At 39.6% G+C, this 20,935-nt stretch overlaps 1 protein-coding gene across 6 annotated transcripts in view; it reads left to right on the top strand.

The window, feature by feature from the left end:
* Nucleotides 1-20,935, top strand: part of YES1 (YES proto-oncogene 1, Src family tyrosine kinase) — a 63,512-nt gene that overhangs the window by 20,002 nt on the left and 22,575 nt on the right. For 4 of the 6 annotated variants that reach the window (XM_069568920.1, XM_069568919.1, XM_069568923.1 and 1 more), the window contains exon 2: nucleotides 20,195-20,567. In XM_069568920.1, the coding sequence (XP_069425021.1) occupies nucleotides 20,303-20,567 (265 nt within the window). In that variant the 5' untranslated portion in view covers nucleotides 20,195-20,302. The remainder of the gene's footprint in view (nucleotides 1-20,194; nucleotides 20,568-20,935) is intronic. The other 2 variants (XM_069568924.1, XM_069568918.1) reach the window with 1 other exon arrangement.

The raw sequence follows: 20,935 nt of genomic DNA, 5'->3' as shown, positions 1-20,935 counted from the left end.
GACAGGATGAGATGGCTGGATGGCATCACCGACTAGATGGATGTGAGTTTGAGTGAACTCAGGGAGTTGGTGATGGACAGGGAGGCCTGGAGTGCTACGATTCATGGGGTTGCAAAGAGTCGGACATGACTGAGCGACTGAACTGAACTGAACTGAAGGGTTACCACTGAGAGAAACTCAGGGAATTGTTGTAAGTAACAGAAGGTGTTCCTTCACTTTTTATTGCTCTTATCAGGAGATTCCTAGGGTTTTAGGAGCTCTGGGCTAGGAATAGGGAAGTGAAGTGAAAGTCACTCTGTTTTGTCCGACTCTTTGTGACCCCATGGGCTATATTACTATCCATGGAATTCTCCAGGCCAGAATACTGGAGTGGGTAGCCTTTCCCTTCTCCAGGGAATCTTCCCAACCCAGGAATCGAACCCAGGTCTCCTGCATTGAAGGCAGATTCTTTACCAGCTGAGCTACAAGGGAAGCGCCCAGGAATAGGGAGGAAAAGCAAATACATGTTCCTTAGTGTTAATTACTATGTGTCAGGTAGCTCCTGGCCACATGGGAAGTTGAACGGCTGAAATGTGGCTGGTCCACATTGAGATGTGAAATACACCCAGATTGTAAAGACTTGATATGATAGAAAGAATGTAAATAATTTAGCTGTTTTTGTTGATACATGTTGAAATGGTAATATTTTGGGTATGTTAAGCAACATCCGCTGGATCATCGAAAAAGCAAAAAAGAGTTCCAGAAAAACATCTATTTCTGCTTTATTGACTATGCCAAAGCCTTTGACTGTGTGGATCACAATAAACTATAGAAAATTCTGAAAGAGATGGAAATACCAGACCACCTGACCTGCCTCTTGAGAAACCTATATGCAGGTCAGGAAGCAACAGTTAGACCTGGACATGAAACAACAGACTGGTTCCCAATAGGGAAAGGAGTACGTCAAGGCCGTATATTGTCACCCTGCTTATTTAACTTCTATGCAGAGTACATCATGAGAAACGCTGGGCTGGAAGAAGCACAAGCTGGAATCAAGATTGCCAGGAGAAATATCAATAACTTCAGATATGCAGATGACACCACCCTTATGGCAGAAAGTGAAGAGGAACTAAAAAGCCTCTTGATGAAAGTGAAAGAGGAGAGTGAAAAAGTTGGCTTAAAGCTCAACATTCAAAAAACTAAGATCATGGACGTGAGTTTGAGTAAACTCCGGGAGTTGGTGATAGACAGGGAGGCCTGGCGTGCTGCAATTCATGGGGTCGCAGAGTAGGGCAAGACTGAGCGACTGAACTGAAAGTGAAGTCGCTCAGTCATGTCCGACTCTGCGATCCCATGGACTGTAATCTACCAGGCTTCTCTGTCCGTGGGATTTTCCAGGCAAAAGTACTGGAGTGGGTTGCCATTTCCTTCTCCAGGGGATCTTCCTGACCCAGAGATCGAACCCAGGTTTCCTGCATTGCAGGCAGACGCTTTACCCTCTGAGTCACCAGGGAACTGAAGTTATTACAGTTAATCTCATCTGCTTGTTTTTCGCTGCCCTTTCCCTAATCAGGGATAGAACCCCAGGCCTTCGGCCATGAAAGCTCAGAGTCCTGACCACTAGACCACCAGGGAATTCCCCTATTTTTTTGCCTTTTTAAATGTGGCTGCTAGAAGATTTAAAGTTACGTATGTGACTCACATCATTGCTCTGGAGCCAGGCTGCCTGGGGCTATCTTTAATTTGGGACAAGTTACATTAATTTCTATGCCTCAGTTGTCTCATCCTTAAAGGAAAAGAAAAAGTAGGGTTTACCTCACGGGGTTGTTTTAAAGATGAAGTGGGTTATCATGTGCCAGAGTACTTAGTGCTGGGATTCAGTTAATGCCCAGTGCTGTCTGCCACTGTTCCCAGTAAGAGTGCAAGCTGCCTGAGCACTGGGGCTTGGTTTTGTTCACTGCTGTGACTCCACTTTTAGGCTCTCAGTAGTGTTTTTTGAATTCAAGAATGAATATGGAGAATTTCTGAGTAACCTATGTGATGATCTGGAAGGAGGTCTCTTTTGATTACCCGGTGTTTGTTGAAAAGACATTTAGAACTAAGAAAATTGCATCCCTAAAAAGACAAATGGCCTCACTCTCTTAGAAAATCTCTATACCAGAAATATCAGAAAAATCAAAAGATAAATTAGATATATTTTGAGATTAAAAAGTAGAAAATAAACGTTTTTATTATTTGCACTGCATTTGCTGGGCTGGTCTAGACTCTCAATAAAAATTCTAAGTCTGAAGAAAAACCAAACTGCAGTCAGTGGTCACATCTGGTGATGGGCAAGGAAAGAGTGCTGCTACTGGTTGTTGATGGCTGGTATTTTAAGGGCTTTTCAGTGCAGGTGTCCTGAGAAAAACCCTTAATTTGCTAGCGACTGATATTTGTTCCCTGGTGGCTCAGACGGTAAAGCATCTGTCTACAACGCGGGACACCTGGGTTCAATCCCTGGGTTGGGAATATCCCCTGGAGAAGGAAATGGCAATCCACTCCAGTACTATTGCCTGGAAAACCCCATGGACAGAGGAACCTGGTAGGCTACAGTCCATGGGGTCGCAAAGAGTTGGACACGACTGAGCGACTTCACTCACTTCACTCCCAAGAGAAGATTCTTGAGAGTGGGAAGACTGGCCTAAGTCGGAAACTCTTCACTAGATATTTCCCTGTTTCCCCAGCTTGTTCCATAGCAACCCCAAACCAGTGTCGGGTACTGAATGTCAGTAAAAAGTAAGAAGGGAATTTCTCAAAGCATCCAGAGATTAAAGAGCATAGTCAGTCAGTCGTGTCTGACTCTTTGTGACCCCATGGACTGTAGCCTGCCAGGCTCCTCTGTCCATGGGATTCTCCAGGCAAGAATACTGGAGTGGGTTGCCACTTCCTCCTGCAAGGGATCTTCCCAAATGCAGGGGTTGAAGCCAGGTCTCCCGCATTGCAGGTGGATTCTTTACCATCTAAGCCACCAGGGAAGCCCAAAAGAGCATAGAACTAATTTCTTCTTGACAAGCGTCAAGTGATTTGCCCATGACATATTTAACAATTTTTTTCATAGAATTTTTGAGAGAGTTTTCATGTTTATTGATTTATTTAGGTCTCCTGTCTTTTAACCGAGTTACTAACTTTTTTTGTTTCTTTTTTTTGTTTTTTTAGCTGAATTAATTTTATTGATTTCCATTTGCCTAGTCACCTCTTTCATCTAGTTGTTCAAGCTTTATTAGAAGAGAGTTGTACAAAGTTCCTGCTTATAGTTTTTCAGATCCTCTCTTGCTCTAGTATTCTCACACCTAAACCTGTACTCTCCCTTTTCATGTCTGGATTAAGATGAAATTTAGTGGTTTATCTATTTCATTGATTTTTATTTGTAACTCGCATTGTAAGTTTTTCCATTATAATAATGAAATAAAGTTGAAAGAAAAACTAATTAGAAATATCAGGAAAAGAAATCTCAGTATAATTTAGAAATAAAAATCCTCTTTGGGGGTTTCTAGTGGCTACTTGGGCTTCCCTGGTGGCTCAAATGGTAAAGAATCTACCTGCAATGTGGGAGACCTGGCTTTGATCCCTAGGTCAGAAAGTTCCCCTGGAGAAGTGAATGGCAACCCACTCCAGTATTCTTGCCTGGAGAATTCCATGGACAGAGGAGCCTGGAAGGCTAGAGTCCATGGGGTCACAGAGAATCGGACAGGACTAAGTGGCTTTCACTTTCACTTGGTTTTGTTTTTCCCTAAGTTTTAAGTAGTTTATTTGTAGTAATTCCTTTTTAGTAATAGGTGTGTAAGGCTGTGAATTTTGCTCTGAATACAGCCTTGGCTGTAGCTCACTAATTTGGTAGGAAGTTGTTCTTTTTATTTTATAATTTCAGTTTTTGTTTCTACCTTGAAGCAGTATTGGATCATGAAAGCCTTTATGTATTCATCTTATTTAGGAAAAGTTGAAAAAATACTTTTTGTGTACCCATTTCTTTATGTTTTATAGCATATAGTATTCTGTTGTCAATGCTTGAAAATGACAACAGGAAGAAATTGTGTCCAGTCAGAAATTCATTAATGCAATGTGTAGTTAACTTGTTTCATGGAATGTTAAATATCCATGCATAGGAATAAGGGGTTAGTCATATACTTAACAGTGGTGGCTTTCATCATTACTTAAAAATAAGTGCCTACTCATCACCTGGGGCTGTCTGATAAAGTGTAGGCTCCTAAGTTCTGTTTCCAGAAATTCTAATTCTGGAAACCTGGATTCAGTAAACCTGGATTCAGAGCAAGGAATTTCATTTGTAATAAATACCTCAGACCATATCTTGCAGGTAGTATGGAAAAATAGAAAATAGAGACACATTTATACAACTTGAAACTTTAAAGATGTTCGTGGTAAACCATGGAGCTCTAGAGTCTTACTGCCTTACTTGCTGTGTGATCTTGGACAAGTCACTTAACCCTCTGTGTATCAGGTTTTGCATCTGTAAAGGAAAGTAACAGTAATTGTTTTTTTAAGAGTGTTTTGAAAATTAGATGAGATAATCCATTTTAAGTATAAGCACAGTAGCTATAACATACTGTTCAGTGAATGTTAGCTCTTTTTGAAATTATCATTGTCATCTAATCAGGAGAAGCATATTTTTACTTGATTATGATTAAATTCATTATTTTACCTCTATGCTTAATCAGGCAGCTGTTTCAGTGTATTACCTTATGTATATTATTTATTTTACTCATTTATTAAAAAATGTGAAATGTAGTAAATGTGTGTAGTATTTAGATACGCAAAAGATTTGAATGTCTCAACTACCTATTCTTGATTTGCTACGTTAACTGATTTTTGTTTTAGTAATTGATAATTAAACACATAGCTAGCAAATTCAATACTTTTCTGTTTGGGGCAAAACAATACAATGTAACATCTCAAATGAGTTTTAGTTCACTCAAAAATGCAAAAGTGGTATAGAAATTATTGGAGTGTTTTAATACATTTAAAGATATAATTTTAAAATAGAAAAGCTATACATTTTTAATGTATTTAATACAATCTAAAACGCTTTAATACTTTAAAACATTTTAGATTACATTATTTAAAAGTATATTCTTAGAGGGAAATTTAGCAGTATGTAATCAGTTTTCAAAAAGTTTAACTTTTGACTCACTTATGAAAATCTTTTCTATCAAAATAATTATGTACAGTCATTTCTCATTATTTGCAGTAGTTATATTCTAGAAAGTCACCTTGAACACTTGTTTAGTGAATACTGAGTCGTTGCTCCTAGAGGAAATAAATAGAAGGTTAGGTTCCTGTAAGCCCCTGGTTATGACGTTTTGTCAGCTGCTCGACGTATAATGTTTTATGTGTGCTTCTGTTTAAAGACACACCTTATTTAATGTATATTATTGATTCAGTAACCTTGAACTTACAAATAGCACTATAACTTGGTTCTAAATGAAGCTTATCCAGCACATTTTCTCCAAAGGCACACCTTGCTTGTGCTTAGAAACAGTAGACAGCACTCCAGCAGTAGCACCTGGGATCCTGTTCTAAACAGTGATGGGACTTGCCCGGTGGTCCAGTGGTTGAGACTCCAGGCTCCCAGTGCAGGGGGGCAGGTTCAGTCCCTGGCTAGGGAACTACGATACCCCATGCTGGACAGGATGGCCTCAGAAATAGAGAGTGACGTCACCAACAACCCAAAAATGCAAAGAAAAGAAAAGTGGCACTAGATAAGCTCTGGAAAGCATACTTGTTTATAGTATGAGAGCCTTGTTTGCCCTGAGTTGGGGAGGTATGGATCTGGCAACTCATTTTTCACAGCTCTGCTCATATCTGCAAAAATCTACCAAAGCACCAGAAGTTATCCTTGGTTTGGGAGTTGGCAATAAATCTTAACAGGCAGGTTATTTTGCACATGTGGAATCCATGATAATGAGGATTTGTTAATGATGACATTTTTATAGTAAATGTTTTATTGCCAGTGTGGCAATAAGAAATAAAAATAAACCTTTGTAGTCTGTTTTGCATCATTAGTTATTGAGATCAGAAGTTCAGGAAGTTAGAAATAAAGAGTTAATTCTTTTTATATATGTTGATATCACAATTTTTATTCATATAAAATTTAAAATCAAAGAAGTATAACTTAAAATTTGACTAATTACTAATATACTCTTATTGGAGATAATTCGAGTAAAATAATGCTCTCTAAATGTTAATAGCTTTCACATGATGGAATAAGCCCCAAGCATTTTGATTGCCAAGACTCTCATTTTCTAGGACCTTCTCCACCATTTCATGGTTAAGAGGGAACTGCTAGTTCAGGTGGTGATCCCACCTCTTGGCTATAGAGACCAACCCAGAGGCAGGTAGCTGACCCAGTAGGGGCCAGAGCCCTTTAAAAATTTGAAATTGATGCTGAGAACCCTCTGGCTCTAAAATGAAGATTGTAACAGTGGAACTGTTGACATCCATGTTCCAGCATGTGAAGAGCCCAAAAGCCATTGTGCCACAGCAGAAAAGGATGAGACAGATAGGTGAAAGAGAGAAACTAGGACAAATACAGGAAGGGGATGGAACAGAGAGGGAATAAATAGGCAGGGAGGAGGTGAGGAAAGAAGAGGGATATTGGGAGGAAGTGAGCAGAGAGAGGAGGACCCAAGAGGAAGAGAGAAAAGGAACAAAGTAATTGTTTATGACTTGGGCTCCTGATTCTAGCTTTTTTTCTTATGACCTTGGGTTGGATTTCATGAGACACTGCTGTAACCTTTATTTAAAACCCCCAATTTGCTTAATCTCTAGTTAGTTCTGTCCTTGTAGCCAGAATTTCTGTCCTTGTAGCCAGAATAGTCTTAACTAAAGTGAATGTTTGCTTTTGTTAGGGTACTGGTAGCTGCTCTACATATAGTATCAGCTAATTCTTACAGCCTTGCAAGATAGGTATCATTCCTCTAGAAAAATGAGCAAACTGGGCTTTAGGAGAGATGAAATAATTTGATCAAGGATCCCAGTAGCTACAAAGAAATAGAACCAGATTTGAAATGTATGTCTAATCCCAAAGTCAATTCTTACTCACTCACTGAAGATATTTATTGGCTATCATTTGTGGGCTAGACACTAGGCCAAGCTACAGCAGAGACCCGCAGGCAGTGGCAATTTAGTACATGCTTTGGGGAAGGAACGAAATGTATTATAAGAGCACGTGAGAGGTCAGGGAAGATGGCTTAAACCTTTAAGAGTCAAAGGCTGAGTAGTCACTGAGCTGACCATAAGGAGAGAGGTAGGTTGTAGCAAGCATTTATGAAAAGAAAATGGTACATTTCAAGATCTTAAGAAAAAATTCATATGCGGAGAGCAAGGACATGATTGGAAAGAGGTGAGCCAGGAGAGGTGAATAAAGCAAATCCTGCAAGGGCTTCTGTTTCACATTAAGGAATTTAGACTTTATATTGGAAAGAGTATTGGAGAGGGACAGAGTATTGGAGAGAGACATTCATTGAAGGCTCCTAATAGATTTTCTCTTCAGAAAACACAAACATCCTTCACATTACACCCAGAAAAGACTGGAGAAACTCTTTACACTGGAGGCAGTGAAGGTCAGTGAAGGAAGCTTTTGCAATAATCCAGACAGTAAATGATTAATAGCCAAGGGAAGTAGTAATTAGTTGAGGGGAAGGTGGAAGAATGTTGGCGATTACAGGGTATATGGTCAGTTAGTAGTGACTGAATGGATATGTGGGGCCTGGGAGGGGTGTGAGTTAAGAATGACTCTCGGATGTCTGACTGAGGCAGCGGGGTACTAGAACAGTGTAATCACCATTCACTGACCTGGTGACAGAAGGGAAGAGTGGATTTTGGAGGGAAAGATGGCAAGTTCCATTTTGAACGTGATGAATTTGAGATCCCTGGAAGACAGCTGTCCCAGTTAACAAAGCCTCCCACAGACAGTGGATATTTTGACTAGTGGATATAAAGACTATAAAACTAGTCTTTCATCTTCACCCTTCATGTTTCTGGAGGGGAATGCCTGTAGGAATCTAGTGAACTTTGATACTTTAGAAAATCTGAAAGACTTTTCCATGAATATTAAAAAATAATAATAATGTCATGTTCACTTTCAGCAAATCACTAGAAAGTCATTGCTTGTCTTTGCCATTCTACTGTGTAATTACCACTATTCTGTAGACTTCTATTTTTAGAAGAAAAAACAGACCTATTTAAAGGCACAATTGGTACGTAACATATCCTTTTACCTAGTAGATATCTAGAGATTTGTATTAGCTTTTGTTTGCTTCAAAATCAATGCCAAGAAAGAGAAAAATAAACATTTGTTAAGTACATATTATATGACAGAACCGTAGTTAAAAAAATTATTGCTGACAAGACAGAATTTTCTTCATGGAAGTTAAAAATTTTTTTAATATCTTTTTAACATATTTGACAATTCAAAATTTGAAACAAGCATTTTAAAGCAAAGTAAACTGTTTGCTTCATGGAGTAATATAACATCTTGTTTGAGAAGGGATGTTAGGTAGCAAAATAAGCTAAAAAGAACAAGGTTTTAAAAGAAGGTTGTAATTATTCCATACCTCTAATATTGTTTCAGAATAAGCAGTTGTTTTAAATAAACAGTGGTTTTAAACCTGCATAATATGCACAGTTCAGTTCAGTTGCTCAGTCATGTCCGACTCTTTGCGACCCCATGAATTGCAGCACACCAGGCCTCCCTGTTCATCACCATCTCCCAGAGTTCACTCAGACTCACGTCCATCGAGTTCATGATGCCATCCAGCCATCTCATCCTCGGTCGTCCCCTTCTCCTCCTGCCCCCAATCCCTTCCATGCTACAGTTAAATTCTTGGATACCAATAGAATGTATTTTTTAAAACTTCTCTCTTTCTACTAGAAATGCTAGCCTGAGTTTGAGAGGCAAGGACACAGCTTCTGCTTATTGCTGATAAAAGACTATGATTTTACAGGGCACAAGACGTGCACCAAAGGGTGTCAAAGATCAGAAAGGTTCCAGGTCTCTTAAGGGTGGAAACAGGTTAAACTGACTCACTTCTCGCCTTGCTTCCTTGAACTCTTCCCACGTTCCTCCCCTTGTGACTTATATTAATTTTTGAAAACACACCTGACTATTCTTTGCTGTTACTTCTGTTGCCAAAAGCTCCCTCTCTTCAGATCTGTGTTCATTTCATCTTTACAGTTGTATATTTTATTTACCAATTAAACTTTGCAGTTTTAAATCTATTGACTAAAACAGGCATTGAAATTCAAAATATTGTCACAGCAGAAGCATAGTGGAAAAAAATGATTACAGGAATTTGGAGAAAGCAAAAGAGTTCTAGGTCCATTTTATAAGATGATGTTTCTAAAAATGTGAGTGTATATAATTTCTTTTCTTGAGTCTTAAAAAGATAAACAGAAGGGGTATATACATTATTTTAGAAACAGTCGCATGATATATTTTTAAGGTTTAAAACTACAATGCAGAGAGAATTCATACAATGTCTGAGGAGTATTTAAATTCCATAAGGACTTGAAAATGGTATTTTATTGTTGGCTGTAGTTTCTAGGTCAGAAATCTTGACAAAGAACAGTAGGTAAAGGATGAAAACCTGAGAAGATTAAAAAAAAATTTTTTTTTAAGAGTTGACTGAATTTGTTTAGAGAAGGATGCTTCTAAATACAAGTAATAAATTAATTTGTAATTTGTTGCTATATTTCCTAACACAATACATTGTAAGTGTTCTTCACATCAGGTCCTTATGGTTGATCCTGTGCCAGACTTCATTAAAGAAACCATGGGGAGTAACCCAGAATTTAGAATGAGTTGGCTTTTTCTTTAAGGTCACTTGTTTGGGTATCTAAAGTACGAAAAAGGGGGAAAAAAAAAAAGATGGTAGAAGATTGCTGTCAGTGTGACTGCAAGCTCGGTTTTCCATTGCTCACGCTTTCTATTCTCCTTTGACTCTTGGAAAATTAAGTTCTTTGTTTGCTTTACTAGACAGAGTACACGCCCTTCAGCGGGGTGATGTTTCCTATTCTCCGTCTGTTTTCTATTCTTTTGTGTCCTGCTTATCTTCTGTACTTCTGCTAAAGGGAAGGGATTTAAAAATGAAACTTAGAGAAAAGATCACTGAATGTGTTTTTAATCTGTAGAGCACAGGGACAAACGAGACCTTTTTACCCCCTTGCTAAATATAGCATATAATATCACAGTTGGTTAACTTGCAAGAGTTAGTTTATGGGAATAATATACATTAAAAAAATTTTTTTAGTTCAAAAATAGAAGTCATTGAGAATGTTGAGTCACTATCGCTAGTAATAAAACAACATTGCTATGGTGGAGAGGGGTGGGTTCAGAGTTAGTAGATTTGTGTTGTGGGTGGAGCAGTGAAGCTGACTGCCAATAATGTTATCATGTTTGTAGCATTTTCTGACAGCTAGATATTTAATAGCTTGTCAAAGAAGAGAAAATGTTATGCTCAAGCACCCCTAAAGGCTGTATGAGTGGGGGAAAGAGGACAGCCTAACATTTAGACCCAGTTCCCTAGCTGTGCTCACTTCCAGCTTCGTCTCCTTGGGCAGGTGACTTCACTCACCCAGACTTCAGGTTCTTCAAATAAAAGATGTGGAGATTATACCTACTTTTCCCCCTCGTAACATTAGGATTATTGTGGGATCAAATTGAATAATAAAAAGTATTCTTGAAACACGAAACACTGTCAAAGTGTAAAATATCATCTAAACAAAATACCCTAGCAGAGAGTCCAAAGTGAAGCACTGCTTGCTAATGACTGAGCTGGATGTGTTTCACAGACCGTCTCAAATTTGCTCCAGCTTTACGAAACATGCTGTTACAAAGCATGTTCTGATACCCTGTAGGTAACTCTGATATATAAGTGCCTGATACAAATTTGAAAAACTTGTGACTTATGGAATTGATAAGGAAATGGAAAAACCTACAAGTATTTCTAGAATGCTTGCTATGCTTGGCCCTTTGGAGAGAAACAAATGTTAGGCAAGTTGTTGAAAAGAGTATGTCAGAATCAGGTTACGATTCAGTGATTTATTCTTTGAACAAAAGTTAAATGAATACTCATGCGTCTAAAGCAGCTTGTGTTAAGTAGAAGGAAGTAGAAGATCCTTGAAGTATAGCCTCTCCTCCCTGTTGCTGACTCTTCTGGCCTGTCTCTCCCTTCGTACTTTTCCAGGTTGTTCTTCAGCACCAAACTAGGATTTCAAAAGCCCACTTTGTTCTCCCCCATCTGTGAGCTTTTGCATATGTTACTCTGCCTAAAGGACAGTCTCTGCTCTCTGATTCGAATAGTAAAGTCTGATTGGCTTGTGTCCCCCAACCCCAGATCTATATTTTGGAAGATTAGCAGGTGGTTGGGAAAGTAAATTGGGGAAGTTAAGGAGTTGGTTCTTATTCTCTAGGTAGTAGGGGGCCATTGAAAGACTTGTCCTCGACAAGGTTCTAGACAGAGGTTTCCTTTATAAAAATTATTCACGTTAGAACCTCCTTGGGTTGGATATTGGACCCTTTGTGGCCCCATGGGCTGTAGTCTGCCAGGCTCCTCTGTCCATGGGGTTTCCCAGGCAAGAATACTGCAGTAGGTAGCCATTCACTTCTCCAGGGGATCTTCCCGACCCAGGGGTTGAACCCCAGTCTCTTGCATTGCAGCTATTAATGGGCTTCCTTGATGGCTCAGACGGTAGTACAGAAGTACTACCTGTACTTCCTGTACAGAAGTGCATAAGTGTTTTGAATAGACATTTCACAAAAGAGAAGTAGCCAATAAATATACGAAAAGGTGCTCACTTCATTAATAATTATGAACATGAAATTTTAAAACACAGCGAGAGACCACTTGTTACACACTCACCAGAACAGGTACATCTTAAAAGATTGAAAATACCCAAGTTTTGGTGAAAACAGGAAGCGCTGACAACTCTCCCAATCTGCTGATGGGATTATAAATTGCTACAGCACTCTGGGAACACTGTGACCCAGCAGTCTTCTCTCAGGTATATTTCCAGTAGGATGGTTGGTGGTCTGGGTGATAAGTATATTGGTGTTTGGTTTGTGCTCATTCATTGAGCTGTATGTTGGTTATATTTACTTTTCTGCATATGTGTTATACCTCAGTAAAATTTAAAAAAGAAAAAAAAAAAGCCCAATCTTATATACTGGAGGGGAAAGCCAGCGTTATCCTTAGTCATTACCATCATAGCAAACATTAGTGGTTATTGTACGCCAGCACTGTTGTAGGCACATTACATATATTAACTCATTTAATCCTCACAGTAACCCTTGAGCCTTGCTTTTATTATTCACATTTTACAGATGAGGAAACTGAGGCATAGAAATGTTGAGTATCTTGCCAAAACTCCCACAGCTGCTGAGCAGTGTACTCAGACTTTGAACTCAAACATTGTTTCTAAAGTCTGTTCCTAAGCACTGTGCTGTACATCCAATAAACAAATAATGGAACAGTCTGTGCTCTCAGCCCTTATGTTTTGTATAGTGTCAGTGCTGTCAAAAAATAAAGCAGGTTGAAAGGGGAGTAGGCAGTGCTCTGGGGAGTGTTGCATTGCTGCTTTATGTAGGGTGGTCAGAGACGTTCTTGAGAAAGGTGATCGCAGTGCAGAGACCTGATGAGGCTGAGGGGCAAGCCAGGCAGTTATGCAGGTGAAGAGCTTTCCAGGCAGAGAGAAGGTGCAGTGGCTCAAGATGGTGGTTGCTTGGCCCATCTGAAGACAGCAAGGCCGTGGGGCAAGTAAGGGCAGAGTTGTGGGAGATGAGGTAGGAGAAGTGTTGGGAGCTCCATAGTGGGAGCTTGAAAGCCATCGTGAGAACTTTGGCTTTTATTCTGAGTGCAACGCAAGGTCTTGGACTGATTGTGGCATAGAGTGATGTGAAATGATTTATAATCGAAAAGGCTAGCTTGGACTTCCTTGGTAGTCCAGCGACTACCTGAGAGTCTGCCTGCCAATTCAGGGGACCCAGGTTTGATCCGTGGTCCAGGAAGATTCCACGTGCCTCAGGGCAACTAAGCCCGCATACCACAACTACTGAGCCCATTAGTTGCAACTCGAGAAAAGCCATGCGCAGCAACAAAGACCCAGTGCAGCCAAAAATAAGTTAATAAAATACTTAGAAAGAAAAGGCCAGGTCTGATAATTTGAGAAGAGCCTGTGAGGGGATGCGACGGCAGGAACAGGGCAACCATCTCGGCAGTTGCAGGAATTCCATGTTGTAGATAATTCACCTTCATTGCTGATGGGGATGCAAAATGGTACAGTCACCATGGAAACCGGTTTAGTAGCTTCTTATCGTCATACTTAACTCTATATGATCAGACAATTCCATTCCTAGGAATTGATGGAGACGAGGAGGGAGGAGATGGGGGAGAGGACACATATCTACCCTCCCAAAGACTTGTGCGGGACTGTTTACAGCCACTTCATTTATAACAGCCCCAAACTGGAACAACCCAAATAGCCATCAGCAAGTGAATGGATAAATAGTTACGGTATATGGTGGGATTCTACTTAGCAGTAAAAATTAATGAACTACCTTTATAGGCAACAATATGGAAGTATCTCAGCTACACAGTGCCTAGCAAAGTGTTGGTGATGCAGTGGTGAGCATAGCTGCCTCCACGATGGCTAGTTAACATGCCAGACACAAAGACGACTATATATAGAATTATTCTATTTATATGGAACTCCAGAGAAGATAATCTATAGTTAGAGAAAACAAATCAGTGGTTGCTTAGGGCTGGGGTTCCCAATTAGGTTAATTGGGAAAAGGGTACAACAGAATCTTTTGGGGGTGATTGGAATATTCTATATTGTAATTATAGTATTGACCACACAGTTATAATAGACATTTGCCAAAACTCAACTAAACTATACATTTTCAATGGGTACATTTTATTGTATGTAAATTATACCTCAAAGTTGATTAAAAAAAATTTTTTTTAAGAAAGACTATCTGATAGGATCTAAGGGAAGAAATTTCCATAATCTAAATTTTAAATTCATATTTATCAGAAAATCTTAAAGTAACATTCAAATTGAGGTAAAGCCGCCTTTTTCAGCAAATATTTGTGCACCTTATGCTCAAGCAAATATCTGTATGAAATTGTTTGCTTAAAAGAGTTTTTTAAATTGCATTTAATTAATTTGGCTGCTGCACCAGGTCTTAGTTGCACTTGCTGGATTTTTAGTTGTAGCATTCAGACTCTTAGTTGCAACATGTGGGATCCAGTTCTCTGACCAGGGATCAAACCCAAGCCCCTTGCATTGGGAACATGAGATCTTAGCTACTGGCCACCAGAGAAGTCCCCCCAAAATATAAGTTTACTTTTATAGACTATAAATTTTACAGATTTATGTAAATACTTTGAGGATAGCTCAGACTTTATGTAAATACTTTGAGAGGAGATCAGTTTTTTCGAAGCTGTTGTACCTGGATATGTTGAAAAGGGATTTAATGCATTAACCATTGTCATGTGAGTTGAGTAGTTTATTATTTAAGATCCTTTCCACTGCAACTGAAAACCAAACAAGAAAACTGACTTTTACAATAGATGCTTTATCTCACATAAAAAGATTTTTGGAGCATTTCTTTGGGTTATTTCATTGAATTACAGGGTTACACAGTTCAATACCTGAGCAGCAGCGTCAAGGACCCATGTTCCTTTTCTTATCCTGACCTCCCTTTCTCAGTATGTTTATGTCCTCCTCTCACACGGGTGTGTTGTAGTCTCAGATTTAGGCAAGAACAGTAAAAACATCTAGGGAATGGAAATGGAATATTTCTGTCTTGCATTCCTTTTTACAGGTGAGAAAAACTTCCTGGAAGCCCATGTTCATGGCTTACACGGTTAATTGGCAAAGGGATACGACTATATGAGTGGCTTAAATCAGTCATTATTTACTTCCTGAGGCTGGACAAATGAAGGACTTGTCTAGTGGGAAGAAAGTGAACAAAATCAGGGTTCTTTCATCAAAGCAGGAGGAGAATGGCTGTTGGGTAACTCAGTGTCTGTTGAAGTAGATTACACTGAGACTGAAGGAAAGGATCTGTGAACTAGACAAAGAAATCATAGAAAACATTTTGATAAAAAGTGTACGTTCTCTCATTTGAGTCAGTTCTAATGAAGTGGATGAACCTAGAGCCTCTTACACAGAGTGAAGTCAGAAAGAAAAATATCAGATATTAACGCACATCTGTGGAATCTAGAAAGATGGTACTGATGAAGCTATTCACAGAGCAGCAGTCAAGATGCAGACAGAACAGACTGTGGACACGGGTGGGGAGAGGCAGGAGAGGGTGAGATGGATGGAGAGAGCAGCATGGAAGCATATACATAACATATGTAAATAGACAGCCAGTGGAAATTTGCTGTATGACTCAAGGAACTCAGACTGGGGCTCTGTAGTAATCTGGAGTGGGGTGGGAGTTAGGAGAGAAATTCAAGAGGGAGGGGACATATGCATACCTGTAGTTAATTTATGTTGATGTATGACATAAATAAATATTGTAAAGCAATCATCAATCAGTTAAAATTTTTAAAAAGTGTATATTCTCAACTTACTAAGATGTTGCATTCCAGAATTTACCATATTTCCATGGGCTAGTTATTATTCACTTTACTTCAATCTGTTCTCTTCATGATGCTAAGAAATGCTCTTGTGAAAGTCATCAGTAAGCTCCTGGTTATTAATCAGCTGGCCTTTTAAAATCAGTTTAAATGCCACTTGATTTCATGTTGGTCTTTACCATTATTAGCCATTTTCTTCTTGGAAGTCTTATCTCGCTGTTCTCACTTTACTATTCTACTTGTTAAAAATGTATTAAATACTTCAAACTAATAAAAAGAATTACATGTTACCCACACTTAGCTCATTACCATATTTCTTTTAAGGAAAAAAGAAAAGTGCTACAGAGACAGTTGAAACTGCTGCTGCTGCTAAGTCGCTTCAGTCGTGTCTGACTCTGTGCAACCCCAGAGATGGCAGCCCACCAGGCTCCCCTGGTGATTCACCAGAATCCCTGGGATTCTTTAGGCAAGAACACTGGAGTGGGTTGCCATTTCCCTCTGCCCCATCTTGAAATCAATGATAATCCTTTCCGGTTGTGTTTTGATACATATGAAAGCACTCCTGACTCTTAATTGCTGCTTCCTAATTTCCTTGCCTGCCTATCCCTTATCTGTAGGTGTCCTGGAGCACTGTATTAATTTTTCACACCCCTCCAAATCTGTACCTTGGGTGAGTTTTATTATCTCCAAAAGATGTAATAACACTGTGAAAATATTTTCATTTACTTTTTCTCTGGTTTCTGCCTCATTGTGAGTTTTAGATTTTATTATCAGTTCCCCACTCGATTTTGCAACATCATTCCCAGCAGGCCCCTAAAACTAACTTCTGAAACTGAACGTGTTGGTCCAGAAAAACCTGTTTCTCTTTTCTCAACCTCCGTTATGGTGTTGCTTTCCGTTCAGTTCAAACTAGAAACTTTGGAGTCATCCAGCCCTTTAGCACACAATTAGTCAATACTTTTAAAGTGTCCAATAAATTGTAGGGAGTGCATGCTGCTGCTGCTGCTGCTAAGTCGCTGCAGTCGTGTCTGACTCTGTGCGACCCCATACGGCAGCCCACTAGGCTCCCCTGTCCCTGGGATTCTCCAGGCAAGAACACTGGAGTGGGTTGCCATGGCCTTCTCCAATGCATGAAAGTGAAAAGTGAAAGTGAAGTCGCTCAGTCGTGTCCGACTCTTCACGACCCCATGGACTGCAGCCCACCAGGCTCCTCCACCCATGGGATTTTTCCAGGCAAGAGTACTGGAGTGGGGTGCCATTAAATGACTCCTTTTTCTTCACATCCACCCATAACGAGCCACTCATCTAAACTTGATTATTGTGTTTAGTGTTTGCCTCTCATCTCCCCCTCACCTTTGGCCCCACAGTATTCCTGCTTGTGTACTTCCTCACATGGATCTTTGCAATAGTTTTATGACTTGACTAACTGCCATCATTATTTCTTTCCAGTCTATAACTCGTGCTTCCACCATAGTTATTCTCAAACACATATTTTCTGCTCTTCAGCTTTTTAAGGATCTCAACTTTCCAGTGCTCCCTGGATAAATCTAAAAGTTACTTCTTAGCAAATAACCCTCTGTGTGTGTAAATTCTCCTCTAACTAGCTGCCTGTCCCACCATTCTCAAAAACACGCCCTTATATTTCTGCCACAGTTTTCTGTTCCCTGATACACCTTGCTTTTCCAAACGTTAGAGCCATTCTTCACACTTCTTTCCTTCTAGAATATTATTTCCTAAATCTCCAGCCCTTCAAAACTAGCTCAGTGCCACTGTCTGCAGAATTTTCTTTCCCAAGCTCCCAGCAGAGCTGATAACTTTGGTGGTATTCCCAGCATGTTCGTATATACCTCTGCTCTGGCATTTTTTGTTTTCACTCTGGCAGTTTTCCCACTGTGCGTGCATACATGCCTGCTAATTCACTTCAGGCGTGTCCAGCTCTTTGGAACCCTGTGGACTAGAGCCTGCCAGGCTCCTCTGTCCATGGGCTTCTCCAGGCAAGAATCCTGGAATGGATTACCATGCCCTCCTCCAGGGTTTTCACATTGTACAATACTATGATTTTTCTTATACTTACTTGTGACCTTTTTAAGGAAAAAGAACCATTTCTTGGCATCTTTGGCTCCCTTTAGAGTGTCTAATAAATATATGTTATTAATAAATAATATATCTGTAAGCTAGTAGCTTGGAACCTGAAAGAGGCTTTCACTTATAAGTATTTTAAATCATGTTATGTTTCTAAGAGAATCCATTAAAATCTTTTAAATACATTTTACACCTGAAGATTACTTAAAAAATAGAAGTCACATTCCACATTTATAATTGTTTTTCTACAGGAGCCAGCAGTGATGGCTCCTGTATATTTGTGACTAGTTGGACCAAAGATTCTGGATTAAGAAAAAGAAACTGGAGGACAGGTTAAGCGAAGTAATGGAAAACTGGAAGGGTGGGGGCGGAGGGGGAGCTAGAACTTACAGAGGAAGAGTTAAGTTAGGAGTGATGTCTTATGGGGAGAAAAGACCGTAACAGGAATCCTGAGTGAAGAAGGTGAAAATGAGAAACTAAGAAAGCTGGAAATGGAAATGAGGGTGGGTCAGGGATACAGTAACTTTGGTTATGAAGTGATATATTTCAATTGGTCTGTTATCCAATTTAAAGTAAGTTAGCACCCATTGTGGCTTTCATAATTTTTTCTCCATCATACAACTGCTGTTTTTTCAAAGTCTATGTCATTATTAAAATATTTTCTTAATATTTAGACTTCAGATATTGGTAATAGTGAAAATTCTCTGTACAGATGTTAAAATATTTTTTGTAACTTAATGTATTTTGTGGGTATATATTGATGGTTAAAATTCATGCCTCAGCCTTGAGTATTGAGTCAAAATTTGCCAGTCTGATAGCAAAAAGTATACCTTTAGAGATTTGCATTTATTTGAAGATTGGGGTGATTGGACATGTCTTCATACGCTAATTGGCCTTTCATGTTTCATTTGTGAATTGCCTCTTGATAGGCATTCAGATTTTTCTAAGGGGCTATGTGTATTTTCTCATGTGTAAGAGTTGTCTGTATTGTGTGAATGTGTGAAAGTTGCTCAGTTGTGTCCGATTCTTTGCAACCCCTGGACTGACTATATATATAGTCCATGGAATTCTCCAGGCCAGAATATTGGAGTGGGTAGCCGTTCCCTTCTCCAGGAGATTTTCCCAACCCAGGGATCAAACCCAGGTCTCCCGCATTGCAGGCGGATTCTTTTCCAGTTGAGCCACAAGGGAAGCCCTTGTCTATATTAAGAACCTCAACTAATTCTTATATGGTACATTCATGTGTTGAGAGAGCAAGTAAGAGCATGAGCAAGTACAGAGACATTTTCCCTACTTCTCATGTCTTTAGTTTCACTTAAAAGTTTCTATGCCCATACCTGCCCCCCACCCGCAAGTTAATCATATATCTCTTCGTCTTTTCCTTCAGGGTTTCTAGAAACTTTCACATTATGCTTTAAAAAGGCTTTTCTTTTCCAACTACCACATTATGAACCAACCTACCTTACATTCCTTCTGACGCTTTCAGACGCAACTGCCTTTCATATATTTAGCTTGTCATTGTCTCATAGTGTTTTCAGTAGATACTTAGGCTTCCAGTCCCAGTCATGTTCCTATACTGCGCTTTATTGTCACATCTTCTGAATATACCGGTTTTAAGATAGTGATCTAAAGACATTCCAGCTCTGAGATCTGAGACTGTTTCTGTTTTATGCATAAGATAAGTGAGGAAATGATAGGAGGTAAAGTGGGAAAGATAGACTGGAATCAGATTTGGCAAGCATTGAGGGCATGTCCATCACTAGGGAAAAGATACAGCACTGCATTGTCCAGTGGAGTAGCCACTAGCCACATACAGCTGTTGAGCACTTGAGATGTGCTTGGTCCAAACTGAGGTGTACTGTGAGTTTAAAATACGAATCAGATTTCTACAATTTAGTACAAAAGAAGAGTATAAAAATCTCACTAACATTGTTCATACTGATGACATGTTGAAATATATATTACTAGAATTAATTTGATCTGTTTTTATTTTTTAAATGTGTTTACTGGAAAATCTAAAATTATAGATAGGAAAAAATAAAATTATGGCTCAGATTCTGTTTCTGTTACACAGAGCTGGTATAGGTAGAAGGAAAAATGCCAGAATTTGCTAGTGCCTGCTGTGTACCAGAGATAGTCTAGAAGTTGTGATAAATAAACTTACTTCTCATGGAAAACCTTATGAAGTAGGTGATATTGTTTTCTTTTTTCAAGGAACTGAGGTTGCAGCGAAGTTAAACAACATACCTAAAATCACTCCACTAGAAAGTAGGAAGCCAGGATTCAGACGTTGGCTCCTGACTTCAGAGCCCACGGTTTTCCCAGTACCCTGTGGCATGTTGTCATTGAGCCATAAAGGTGATTGAGCTGGAGAATGACATGATTAGAATGATATGTTAGCAGAACTGTAATAAAAATAAATGAGGAGAGACTTTATTTTTAGCTGCCTAGGGTTTTTTTGTTTATTTGTTGTTGTTTCTTTTTTGCAGGAGAGAAATGCCTGGTTTAAAGGCAGCTGCTAAAGTATACCTCTTCTGAAGCATCCTTTATGATAACTGCTTCTCACACTTTGCCTTATCACCTTGGTAGGCTTGATAATGGGCTGCATTAAAAGTAAAGAGAACAAAAGTCCATCCATTAAATATAGACCAGAAAGCACACCAGAGCCCGTCGGTACAGGAGTCGGCCACCACGGAGCAGAGCACGCTGTGGTGGCACCAGCATCCTCCGCAAAGAGCACGTCTGCCAGCTTCAGCAGCCTCTCCCTGACTCCATTCGGAGGGCCCTCGGCGGTGACACCCTTTGGGGGAGCATCTTCCTCATTTTCAGTGGCACCAGGTTCATATCCTGCTGGTTTAACAGGTGAGCTTTAGATGGACAGTCTGTTTGTTTGAGAATGTGACCTTGGGCAATAGAGACATCAAGTTGGTGTTCTGTAAGAGAAGTAAGTTAAGAGGCGGTACGGGGGGTAGGGGTGGGGTGCTTAAGTTCATGTGAAAATTAAAAATCTCCAACATACAAAGTAAACTCTACGTGGATATTATTCTCAGAAATTTGACAGTAATCTGATGGTGATTGTGTACTGGTTTATACCATTAATTGGGCTTCCCTGGTGGCTCAGATGGTAATGAATCTACCTGCAATGTGGGAGACCCAGGTTTGATCCCTGAGTCAGGAAGATCCCTTGGAGAAGGTCATGGCAACCCACTCCAGTATTCTTGCCTGGAGAA

The sequence above is a fragment of the Ovis canadensis genome, chromosome 23 (genome assembly GCF_042477335.2).
Source record: "Ovis canadensis isolate MfBH-ARS-UI-01 breed Bighorn chromosome 23, ARS-UI_OviCan_v2, whole genome shotgun sequence".
Classification (NCBI taxonomy): Eukaryota; Metazoa; Chordata; class Mammalia; order Artiodactyla; family Bovidae; genus Ovis; species Ovis canadensis.
This window is presented reverse-complemented; position numbering and strand designations above follow the sequence as displayed.